Genomic DNA, 12,566 nt, shown 5'->3' with positions numbered 1-12,566 from the left:
TATATTCAGAGGATCAGCACTTTAAAACTCCCATATAAACTTTTATATAAACCAAACCTGATTTTTAAACTTTAAATCTGGCAATTATATTTCAGAACCATTGGATTATATTTAACAGTAGGATTTCAGAATTTAGACATAGCATATTTGCATTTGTGTATGTAAGGAAGTTTGAACAAATATCATTTTAAGTTTTCATACCTAGTATATGGAAGTACCACACCCAAATGCTTGTCTGCATATGAATGGATGTACAGGAAAATGTGGTGCCTCAGGACTTCTATTGACAGCAGGAGTTTTGCTGTTAGGTCTGTTTTGGGAACAGGTTGGTAGGATTTATATAAGAAAAACTGTAACAGGAATTATTTAAAAAATATCTCAAGATCCCTAGTAATAAAATATAATAAAGGGCTAGATCCAGCCATGCCCTTCTGTATTCATGGAAGACATGGATCCACTGGAAGTTCATAAATGAGGGGAAAATAACTTTTAGTAATATCCCTTCCCTTCCAGGGAAGAATGACCTGAATACTGGAAGACCTTATGAATAAATTTGGAGATGGCAGTAGGAGCTATAGAGAGAAGCAGGAATTGAGAAATCTGCATGACACCTCAAATATATCTAGTACTTTCACATGCCATGGTAATTTAATGCAGACTAAAATTTGATGAGCAAGTGTGATCTGGGTTCCTGTGTCATAGAAGTCAATTTGAGGAAACCTTTACCTTTACTTTGGCTTTTGAACTGATCACATTTTTCCACAAAAGATGGCAAAAGATGTCATGTCCAAATCTTTATTTACCTCAGTTTTATACAGTTCTACAGAGCTCTTGGCCTCATATCCCAAAATACAAAGTGAACATTGAGAAGTCCAAGCACATGGAGACTCGTGTGTTAATGACATTAAGACAAACAAAGAGTAAATGGCATAAGGAAGAACAAATACAGCTTTCTTTTCATTGGACGAGGAGACAAAAGGCACTTTTAGCAAACAGCTGCTCAGCAAAATGTTTCCAAAGATTCCATAAAGCTGGCCCACACTACTACAGTAAACATATGTAACAAGCATAGAGACATGACTGTGCAAATCATTTCACCTTTCCTTAATCAAAAGGTATGCATGGGTGTGTCTGTGTGTATGCATATGCCAATGATCTTGGCACAAGAAGTCTGTGATAAAGTGCATTGTTGGGCATAACATAATTTGTAAAATAAGCTACAGAATATCTGGTATCTTCACATGAACTGCAACTAGATCTCATTAACGGTGCAGAAGTATGGCTTTAACAAATGGTCATTATCATTCATACACATATAGATTGGTATTAAACAGCACACTTATGCATAAGCAATGAAGTAGGAGGTAGTGTTTTTTTATATATATATAAGGCAATTATTGATTATGCAGCAAATTATCATAGGATTTAAAGAAAAAAAAACAGGTACATGTTAAATCAGTTTTTACATTATTTTCAATGAATATGAACATCCACAGTATATCTAGGCTATACAGTTAAATTGCCTATGATTCTCCCTCCCGCGTCATAAAAACCTCTCAATCTTACTCCTATTTCTGAAATATTTTGGTACTGTAAGCTTTCCTAGTTTATTGCATTAAAACATACATATCAGTTATTTAAATTTATCACTTTAAAAAACATAAGAGATCATATACTGTTTCCAAGGCCAGATGGCAGAATTGTATTTCCAGAGCATAAATCTATATCCTATATAAAGAATCTGAAAAATCAGATACCAAAAAGCTGCCCATACAAAATAGGTCGTATATTAGTAGCAAACAGGTATGACAAGCCAGATGATGATAACTGACATTTAACCTTTATATACTGGTAAATTATAACTTATACACATCACTTAGGATTCTAGGCATAACGTAGCCTTAACCAGAGTTTTTTATATATTAATATAGTTTCCCATATATCTATATATCTTAGATAACAACTGAATTAAAGCAGCAGCACTGATTAATCTTCCTGTGTCAAAAATGCATTCAGAGTGATTTATGTAAACATTCCTATCCCCTTCAGCTCTACTGCTCTACATCTTCCAGACAGGTTTTTTTTTTAAAACAAAACAAAACACAACACAAGCCATGCTTACATCTCTATATCAGCAGTATATGCCACTTCAGCTACTTCAATTTCTGGCACAAAGTTTTCAACCAATGACCCACTCCAAGAGGTTTTCCAATCCTCTCTCTCAGACCTGCAGGATCAGATCAACATATCTGTCATAGAAATGTCAACCAGCCAACAAACTTTCTATCTCTTGGTCCTAATATGTGCAGTGTTTTAAAACTACATGTTTGGAGACACCTGTCTATCTGCAAGTTGCTGGCCTCCTATTTTATGTAATATCCATATCATAAAAGTTATAATAGCATGTGATTTCTTCAGCAGATAACCAGCTGAAGAACTATAAGCATCAATTAATTGACTCTGAACTTCAATTTCATCCAAAGACTTTTTGAATGGTAGAAAAGCATAGGAAAATGCAAATACATGCACATATTATATAGATACATAGAGACAATAATATCAAATTTACCATATTGGATTATAATAAAGGCACAGTCCCATGGAAAATATCTCCAGCAAATGCCTGAAATGTCTGCAGCAGGTTACCCCAAAGGACTGTTCTAAGCTTGCAGGTGAATTGCATTTCAGAGATTAACTTTAAATGAAACTACTGAATGGTAATTTACCGGCTGTCGTCTTCCAAGGCTCTTTGATCTGCCTCCGTTGCGGATGATTCCACTTCTCCACTGCACTCGCTCCCCTCTCCTGACAACTTACAAGACTTTGTTTCCACTAAATTTAAGTCCCTGAAACAAAATCAAGGCAGGCTATTTGTTTTAGATGGAAATTAATGCAAAAATGCCCCTGAGGAAAAGCTCCCTTTGCGAGTGAAAACTATGCACATCTATTCAAAAGAGTCACTGTAGTCAGTGGAGCTTGCTCCTAGAAACTCGGGATAAAACTGCAGCCTTAGAAGGATTTTCTAGGTATAATTACGTTTCACTTATTCTTTTAAAGCACAGCTTTTAATTGATAGAGTGGAACGAAGTAGTGATTTTCATTAACATTAGATACTGAATGTATGTACTCTGAATAAGGTTCACTGAAGGTAAGATCATCTCTGATACTATTTATCTCATGTCTGATATTGTAAAATTGAATAATTCTGAAATTATTAAATATAAACAGAATATTTAATTCTGAAAATGACTTTTGCTTTTTAATGCCAGAACAAGGTTCCTGTGATGGAATGGAATTATGAAGGCCAGGCTCAGGGAGATAAGCGTTTTCTTAACTCACCGAGAGAGCGTGGGAACTACAAGAGGATGAGGCTGGCACCTCCCTGAGAAATTCACAGTGTTGTGACTGGCTGGCTTGGGAGCTGGGGTTTGAGTCTGGGAAGACTGATGTCAGGTTTAGCCCAAGGAACTCCAAGAGACAATGCAAAATCAGTTCAGCTATGTTTATTAGCTACAACCTCTAGCAAGAATCTTCCTAGACTCAAACCCCAGCTCCCAAGCCAGCCAGTCACAACACTGTGAATTTCTCAGGGAGGTGCCAGCCTCATCCTCTTGTAGTTCCCACGCTCTCTCGGTGAGCTAAGAAAACGCTTATCTCCCTGAGCCTGGCCTTCATAATTCCATTCCATCACAGTTCCACCCTAAAAACTTAGTTGTTAACATTTTTTTCTCAAACTGCAAGATCTGTTGCAACTTTCCCATTCCCCTTTTCAAAAAGAAGTTAAGTCTGTGGACTAGACATGGGCTGCATCACAAAGTCTCACACATGGCTTTGGTGCACAAAGGCAGAACTTAAAATTTCCTCTTTGACTACAGTCTCTTCAAGTAATTCCTAGCCTTTTGAGAGAGGAGGAGAGAAGCATTCAGAAATCCTAGAATATTGGATTCATATCACTAGCTATGATAGTGAGGTTTTGGGGTGAGCAGCCTAGTTTCAGCCTTACCCAAGTCTTTTTTCCATTTCATTTATGTACAATTCTTTTTCATTTAATAACTTTTTCAGAGTTTCCACCTCTTTTTGTTTTTCATTAAGTTCCTTTTGAAGCCGGTAGTTTGTTTCCTCCAGAGTCTCACAAAAAGCCTAGAAGGAAATTTAAATTTTTGAAAGCAGTTTTTTTTGGGGGGGGGGGTAAAAAGCAACAAACATTGGCTTGATTATCTTCTTCTATGTAGGGTTCTGCATTATTTTTACATGTACACAAATCAAGTCACCTGGATTTGGTTTCCTTTTACTGAAAATAATTATTCTGATGTGGTAATAATGTGATCAAGCTATCACTCCCTAATTATCTGACAAATATGTAATGGAAATGCAACACCCTCCAAGTTTTCTTTTGGCCCTTGATTACGTAAATAACATTGCAGAATTCTGAATCTCAAGCTTCCATTACAGCAAAAAGATATAATCCTATAGCACTGACTACCAAGCCTTATATGTACTAATATAGTTCATGATTTAAATGGGATCCCAATTAAATTTGATGAAATACTTCCCTATACAATACAATACAGCATGCCATATCTTCAATGATCTACTGATATTCCTGTAAATTTAGCTACAAAACCAGTAACCTGCAAAATTAATTATTTTTCTTCTTGGGTAAACTTTTGATCAGTTAATTTCATCAAAAAGAATGACAAGACTGTGAAACTGCATCAAAGTACTCTATTTTTAAGATAAAAATAAAAACTGAGATTGGTTATACATTACTTGAAGTAAATAACCCTAGCATATATAGAGACTGTTCAGATTTTGAAAGGCTAATTATGGGATCCTGTTTTATGTGTGCAGCTTAACCACAAGATCAGAATGCAAGCAACTCAAGAGCACACTCAAACACCTGTAACATGAATTTAAGCCCACTACAGCATCAGCAGGTCATAGCACCTAGCTGATCTTGTCTTGGCTCAGCTCTAATTAGGGTAGGTCTGATTAGTCCTTGGATGAAAAACCACCAGAGTTTATGAAGCAGGAGGTTAGACCTGGAAATTAAAGGGAAAAAAGTCTGCAAGATGACAACGGCAAACCATGTTGTTGAGAAAACTGCATAGATGTGTCTTTATGAAGTTAGACTTGAGAATGTCTTTTCGTTACATTTACACTCATCATTTTGTGAAGTCAATTATATAGCCAAGGCTAAGGTAATACTCTGAAATAATTTCTGTCAGGTTCCTGTTTGTCATCTGTATATGACAAATACAGTATTGTGGTTCTACATTTCCAGTGCATTTCCAGCTCTGAAGTGCAGCATTCTTCCCTTATTGCAAAGTATTATGTGTACCAAACTATTTGGTATACCAAATGATGAAGCACTGACCAATAACCAATTGTTCTCTTAAAAGCAAACCTGCAGTTAACAGTGAGAAGTTTACAGTTCATAATTTATCATCTACACAGTGCCAGAAAACTGTAAGTAATTTGGTAGGCTAGTGTAGATATATGCTCCCAGTTCTTCAAATTGCAAAACACTTCTGGCAATACTATTTATATGCTACAGTTAAAAATAATTGGAAGCTGGTATTGGATTTAAGCTAGGCTCAATCTTATTTAGAGTTGTCTGAGTGTCAACAACTTTATGTAAAGTTATTAATCTTTTAAGGCTGCTATTTAAGAGGCCAAATACATATTAATCGTTATAAATGTATAGTAGTGTAGAGAGTTCAAAACAATGGAGAAAATTTCTGTAATGTGTTAATATCAAGCACTAAGCTGCTTCATTTATATTTGCTGGAAATGGTCCCAAAATATAAATTATTCTATATCCTTTTTGCTTAATGGCAGCCATTTTATGAATTCTCACAATACTATTTGTACCATGTTGAAAAATTGTGAATCCAATATATTCACAAAAATATGACCAGTTTGTTTTCCTTATTATAATAACAGTACAGTAATTCAAATAAGAAATTATTGATAAAGCAAATATATCAACTCCCTGAGATTGATTTTTACAATATTTCATACATGGCTTTGTATTCTAGAATATACACAGAACAGGAGAACACATGATATTTAACATTTATACAGAGAGAAAGAATGAAAAAAATTAAATTGTACATAACTGAAATGGTCTTAAAAGCCTGTAAACACACACACAAATAAATCACGTTTCTGTGGAGTTAATTCTTATGTTTCTCAATTCTTTCCCCACTCTCCTGTTCTTTTCACTTGGTAATAGCTGCCCTTTTGCTGGATCCATTTTCTTGCATTTTTGTTCTCTTTTCTGCTAATGTACAGTCAGCCCATAGATGATTCATTTCATGTCTTTTGCTGTATGATGATCATGTTTAATATACGTATAGTCATGATAAGGGACAAACAGTTGTCGCTGTTCAGTTATGACAAAACCTAGGTGCCTGTGCAATTACAATGTTCTCTTCTAAAAACAAATTCCTACATTATACTTACCCTGCTCTCTTCAAGGCTATCAAAAGGTCCTGGCGGGTCATCCAAACAAAGAAACTCTCTTACTGCAAGGCTTTGAAAAGAATGGAGAATAAGAGCAATTGACAACTAAAATACAGGACAATATGGAATTCATAGTGGGAATATGCCAAATGTTGTAAAGTAATGCTTCCCTGAATAGAAGCTAGCAGAATTATTAAAATTTATACACACACACGTACACACACTATTAGGCACAAAAGTCTGCATGCAATTTTGTCTCTAGCAAGTATACATGTTATTAAAAAGAGTGAAATGGTTTGAAAAGGCAGTTTAAGAAAAAAATGAATAGTTCAATTATACATCATTTTCCTGATGTCAAACATTTATGTGCATCTGGAATTTAAACTAATCAATGCCATTTAAGGTATTGGTATGCTATAAATGGCTTACTTGATACACCAGACTTTTTCTTCCTGCCTTTTTCTTCAAACTACACACTATGTTACCCAGCAAAGTTCTATCGAAGTTATCGGTAGTTATAGTTAGGTCTGAGTCCACATTTTTCCAACAAATTGTTACATAGCCCAATTTGTGGAATTATTTCTTTTAAGAAGGCTACCCTAAGATTCCAATCAAATCTGTAAATCACTGTGACTATAGCATGAAATGCTATCAAAATGGAAGAAAACTCACATTATAAGAAATTTGACTGAAATCATTCATTTCCATATATCTATTCCATATATCAACTTAAATCCTTTTAGAAATAAATTGTTGCTTGTGTTTTCTTAAAAACAAAATTGCTTTTTTTTAAAAAAATCACACTAATATTACTGTATATTAAAAGCTCCAAAGCTGCAAAGTGAAACCCTGAATATGGATTGTTGTCCCCACGACATTCCTACCATGGAATTACAAAAGTCCTTTATATTACCACACCAAAAGAAAATTAGAAAGTATTATCTAATTTGTAGGATCCTAGACTGTCAGTTTACAGTTAGTGAGACAGAGGGAGAGAGAAATAATGTAGCATTAAAAATCTACATACAAAAATGGAAACAATGCTCCTTTTCTTCATCTGATAAGTTTGGAATTTGGAAAAGATGACCTTTTCGAAGCATCATTATGTTACAGCGGATATTTTTATTCATGGCTGAACTGCTGTTTTGAAAAGAAGTGAGATAGGGCTGCAAATGGCCATCTCAAAATAGTTTATTTTATGAAAGTACCGGTGCTTGCTATTGTCCACTTTGCCCTGAACTTTACTTGCTCTGTAACACATTCAGAATGAACTGTCAAGTTAAAAGGACAACTCTAAAAATACAGAACTATAAAACTGTATATCAAGTAGCCAATACTGTAAAATATGACATGGAAGAATGATAATAAAGTGTAGACTTCCATGGACTTATGTAAACATATCAGTTGCCTTTATAAGAAGACAAGTAGCCTCACTTGTGATGTGGCTTATAGTTTGCATAACAGTAGTTATCCTATGTATCCAAGAAGCAAAGTTTTCACTAAGAAAAAAGCAATTTAAAATGTATAATTTGGTAAACTCTCTCACAACCACATTTGAAAATGAGCCACAGATGGCAGTATGCTTCCAGATGCTATATAAACTGGAAAAAAAAAAATCAAAGAGGACTTTTGTCTTCATGATTTACTTCAGAGAACCAACTAGCTCTTGTTGAAACAAGGTCTAATGTAGCAAGCTACTATAATTAAATCATATTTTGTGTAACCTAACCATATAGCAGAATGGGCTGGCATGCAACTTGTCTAAAATCTGGTTGAAAAATCAATTTAGGATTTCATTAGTAGGACTTCATGGAAGAAAACTTTAGTTTTAGGTTTTAAGGCACCCGAGAGCTATGAAAAACTATTGAGATCACAATCTAAGAAGCAATATGCCTTTAACTCTTCAATAATAAAATAGTAAGAACAACTTTGTTACTGCTTATGTCTCTTGTCCAAAAAGTTGCACAAGATACAGCAGTGTGTGCCTGTACCAACATCTTGCTCACTACCTATGCTGAAAACAGGAAAATCACTAAATCCCATTTTTAGAATTTCCTGCAGCATAAGATAGAACAATTAATGACTGCAGCCTGAGGAGGAAGAGGAGGAGAAAATACCAGTGTTAACTTTCTCCAGCTTTCATGATATTCAGCTATGGATATTCATACATGGACAATGATCTGAATGTGATTTAAGCCTATTCATGCCTTCCTTCCTAAGAAGTATTGTGTATGTACATGTCTATGATTTTAAATGTCTCTATGAAACAAATAACACTAATATAGGAAGAAGGATTACAGGCAATTTTAATAAATTCTTGTCCTTATGGTCTTTGTATCACAGTGAACTGAGGCTACAGTTCTGTACGCTTATCTGGGAACTGTCCCACTGAACATCATGGGATTTACTTCTATGAGGCTGAGCACTGGACTAGGAGTACGGTGGAAAGAGCTGATCAGGGCTGTAATAAATATATAGTAACATACAGCACGATGCCTTTAGTACAGCTTTCCTCAGCTTTCTTTTATAACAAAAGTCCAGATGTGAATAGAACTGAAAACAAAGTAGGTAATGGGAAATAAGTGCTTATTAACGCTTAGCAAAAAAATAAAAAACTCACTAATAAAATCCTACTTAACATTAGCGTCCAGAAATGTTGCTCATACCATACTAAAGAATCAGTATTTGTTACTAAATTTCATGTATGCCAGAGAAAACATATAAAGAGGAACATGCACTCATGAATAAGGATCAAGAGTTGGCTTAATACAGTTTGGAAACATAATAGTTAATCAACATTTGATTTACAACAATCATTTACTCTTCAGAAGTGAGAACCAAATTTTTAAAATATTACTCTTTTTCTCCAGATACTTGAGGTGTTATTAAAAGAAAAATCATATTCTCTACACACAAAACCAACCACTTCACTAAGTCATAATATGTCTAGTTTGGTTTCACTTTAGCACACTGTTTGAACCCAGCCACTGTGCCTTATTCAACAAGCCATTGTTAAGCAAACTAACATGCTCTGAACATGTCCTGAACATAACTAGCTAAAAATGAAACCTTGTTCTACTAAGCGTTCTGAAAGAGATCTGTGTGGCTGCAATATTAAAGACTGCAACGTCTGGGATAGACAACAAATATGCTCTACGATTACTCAAATCAATAAAAAGATCTCAAAAGTGCATATGCAGCAGAGTGACAGTTATCTACCAAGGGGTGTCTATTTCTGTCACTAGCGTTCGGCCTCTTATCCAGTCATTTACACATCCCTGCTTCTGTATTGAAATATTCAGCAAGAATAGCAAAGGTACAACTTTTCTCAACCAATTCTCAATCCTTGTATCTTATATCCATACCAGTCTAGCAAGATTATACCGCAACCACTATCCTGAACCTCTATTATTAACGAAGAATAAAGCCTCTGAAATCGAACCTTGCAGTGTCAGAATTAAAGCATAATGCACTGCCAAATTGCAAACTCCCTGAAATACATAGTTCAAGAATGAGAGGATACGTAGAAAACATAAATCTGGATCAATTGGTAGGTGTCTAGGCAATTTGCAATGCATTGGCAATAAACAATAAAATGATCCCTACTTACATATACATACAGGCTTTAATTAAATTAGATTCCTGAAAACCAAATAAAGCTTCAGGCAACAAGAAGTACATTCTGAGATAGAAGGACTGTGAATTATATTCAGTTTTGGTACCCACAACCAATTTTTAGGCTCCAAATTTTTTAATTCTATGTCTTTGGGGAAAGGCTTCAGTTGATGGATTTAGAGGACCATTTTTTTTAAAAAAAAAAATTCAACAGGCCTGAAGTCTGCCAAGCATTTTTATAAGATACAAATAACAGTAAACAGAATTGTCTGACATAGATTGCCGAGGACCTGAATATTCGTACAAAAATATTATTTAGTGATCAAATCTTGGAAAATATATAAAATTAGAAACAGGGTGAATAGCATGTCTATTGTAGGTTGGGTAGAACAAACTACTAGAAAGAAATAATAGCTTTTTTTTTTACCCACACAGAGAGAATGGTGAAGGGATTCAATTCCTATTCTGTTACTTGAAGCTTTTGTTGTTTTCCAAAGCTTTTAGAACTGCTTCTGCAATTTCTGCTTCTGACTGGAGTTGCCCTATTTTAATTTAGAAAGTCTTCTTGCCTTCTTAAATACTTTGTTCACAGAAGAAAATGAATTATTTACACTCAGTCTCTGGAAAAGTAACAGTATCATTTGGAATGAGGAACAGCAGAGCTGCAACACCTGCTAAGATGATCATAGCTTTAAAAAAATTACATACCAGTTGGCAATGTCTTTGTGAGCTACTAAATTCTGTAGAAATGCTTGGAGTCCTAGCTGTCTATCTTCTAGGAAGTCAGGATTGTAATTATCCTTGAACCAACGCTTTGGGGGCAGTGCCAGTCGAAAACCAGGAAACATATCTTTCAGCTGAAAATGTACACCAGAAAGTTATGAGAGTACAGAATGATAATTTCTGTAGATAAGAGAGAATAATAATATTACACTATCAGAGTTGCAGAGAGTCAGTTTGGTGTAGTGTTAAGGCATCAGGCTAGAAACTGGAAGACTGTGAGTTCTAGTCTTCCCTTAGGCACGAAGACAGCTGGGTGACCGTGGGCCAGTCACACTCTCTCAGCCCTAGAAAGAAGAAGGTGATGGCAAACCACTTCCAAAAATCTTGCCAAGAAAACTGCAGGGACTTATCCAGGCAGTCATCAGGTGTCAAGATTGACTCAAGGCGTGCAATGTGTGCACACACACACATGTACACAAAGAGTTATAGCAGCTTAGCAGTGATGGCTAAAGCAGAGTTTGCATTTCAGATTTGTAATGACATCACACTAGCAATCATTTCCCAAAGTGCCACTTTCCATGTGAGACCACAACTTGTTATGCTCTATGTTATTATACCCAGTGATTCATCTTATGAATACTATATGTTTATTCAAGGAGCCTACATATCTTTAGATAATTAAAATAAAAATTAGTCATACCAAATCTAAGCTGCAAAAACTCTTGTTTCTGCCATCTACAGTGGTAGTTATCCACATTTGCAGCCTACCCATGGTACACCTATTAAAAAACACAGGAACTGTGCTATAAATCAGTCACTTTCTCTCACAACCTTCTCACATCCTTTCCATAATTATATGTGAACTGTTGAAACAGAAACGACATCTAATTTTCATTCATTCAGTTCAACAGTAAACATGTCAGGCAAATGATTTAGGAACTTGACACACGTTTACTGTCTTTGAAGGCTGCAAGCTTCAGTTTCATTTAACTCATTACACAGGACTGCCATAGCTCATCTCCACAAATACATTCAATATCAGTGCAATGTGCCTGGGAGTTTGCATCACTTAAACACAACCTAAACATGCTTATTCAGCAATCAAAATACAAGCACTATTGTCAATTGCCAACAGCCTTCAAAAATGTTACTTGTGGTTTCTGGAGTACCAACTGTTAGCGCTTTTCTGTAACTGTTTGGAAACATATGAAAAGAGCACTGGGCTCACTGCATGGCTACCTCTGGAAAAGCTGTAACTGCAAAATCCTACATTTTTAAACAGGTATTATGAATTTTTGCTTTAAGTTTGAACCTCAGCTTACTGTTAGGCACAAAAGTTGAAAGGGCCTATACGTAGCGTTGGACTCATATGCTCTCGTCTCTCTTCCAACCACATTATATAGAATACATTTTTACAAATTAGAACTTAGATCAATTAGTCTTTATGGCAAATAAAAATAAAATAAAAAAAAATAAAATAAAAGTATTTTCATGCAATATTTTACATTGCTTTTCATATGTGTTCACCTTTATTTTTAAATAATTTTCAAGGTAATTTATGAAACGCAAGAATAACATTAACCCAGAATACTACTTACTGATTTTGGCCTGTTTAAATGTATATATACCTTGTCATTAAGCCTGGAGAAGTCTGTATACCTTCTGAAAACTACCCAGTTTTCTTCCGGATTTTTCTTAACAAGTATTTTGTAAACCTGTTAAAAGGAAAACAAGACAAAACCCTACTAAAGTAGCTTCAA

General features: G+C 35.1%; 1 protein-coding gene across 3 annotated transcripts in view; it reads right to left on the bottom strand.

The window, feature by feature from the left end:
- The window catches only part of SNX16 (sorting nexin 16), a 29,165-nt gene that overhangs the window by 6,038 nt on the left and 10,561 nt on the right, over nt 1-12,566 (bottom strand). For 2 of the 3 annotated variants that reach the window (XM_088149167.1, XM_088149166.1), the window contains exons 3-8: nt 12,435-12,521; nt 10,792-10,940; nt 6,469-6,538; nt 4,004-4,140; nt 2,727-2,846; nt 2,123-2,227 (exon numbers count right to left, since the gene is read on the bottom strand). In XM_088149167.1, the coding sequence (XP_088005293.1) occupies nt 2,123-2,227; nt 2,727-2,846; nt 4,004-4,140; nt 6,469-6,538; nt 10,792-10,940; nt 12,435-12,521 (668 nt within the window). Of the gene's footprint in view, nt 1-781; nt 2,228-2,726; nt 2,847-4,003; nt 4,141-6,468; nt 6,539-10,791; nt 10,941-12,434; nt 12,522-12,566 lie in introns of those variants that run through there. The other variant, XM_088149168.1, reaches the window with a different exon arrangement.

This window comes from Python bivittatus, unplaced genomic scaffold (genome assembly GCF_059951505.1).
Source record: "Python bivittatus isolate LINGU-HERP-01145 unplaced genomic scaffold, Pbiv_v1 ctg000590_np1212, whole genome shotgun sequence".
Lineage (NCBI taxonomy): Eukaryota > Metazoa > Chordata > Lepidosauria > Squamata > Pythonidae > Python > Python bivittatus.
Note: the sequence above shows the minus strand (reverse complement) of the source record. Positions and strands in the feature narration are given on the sequence as shown.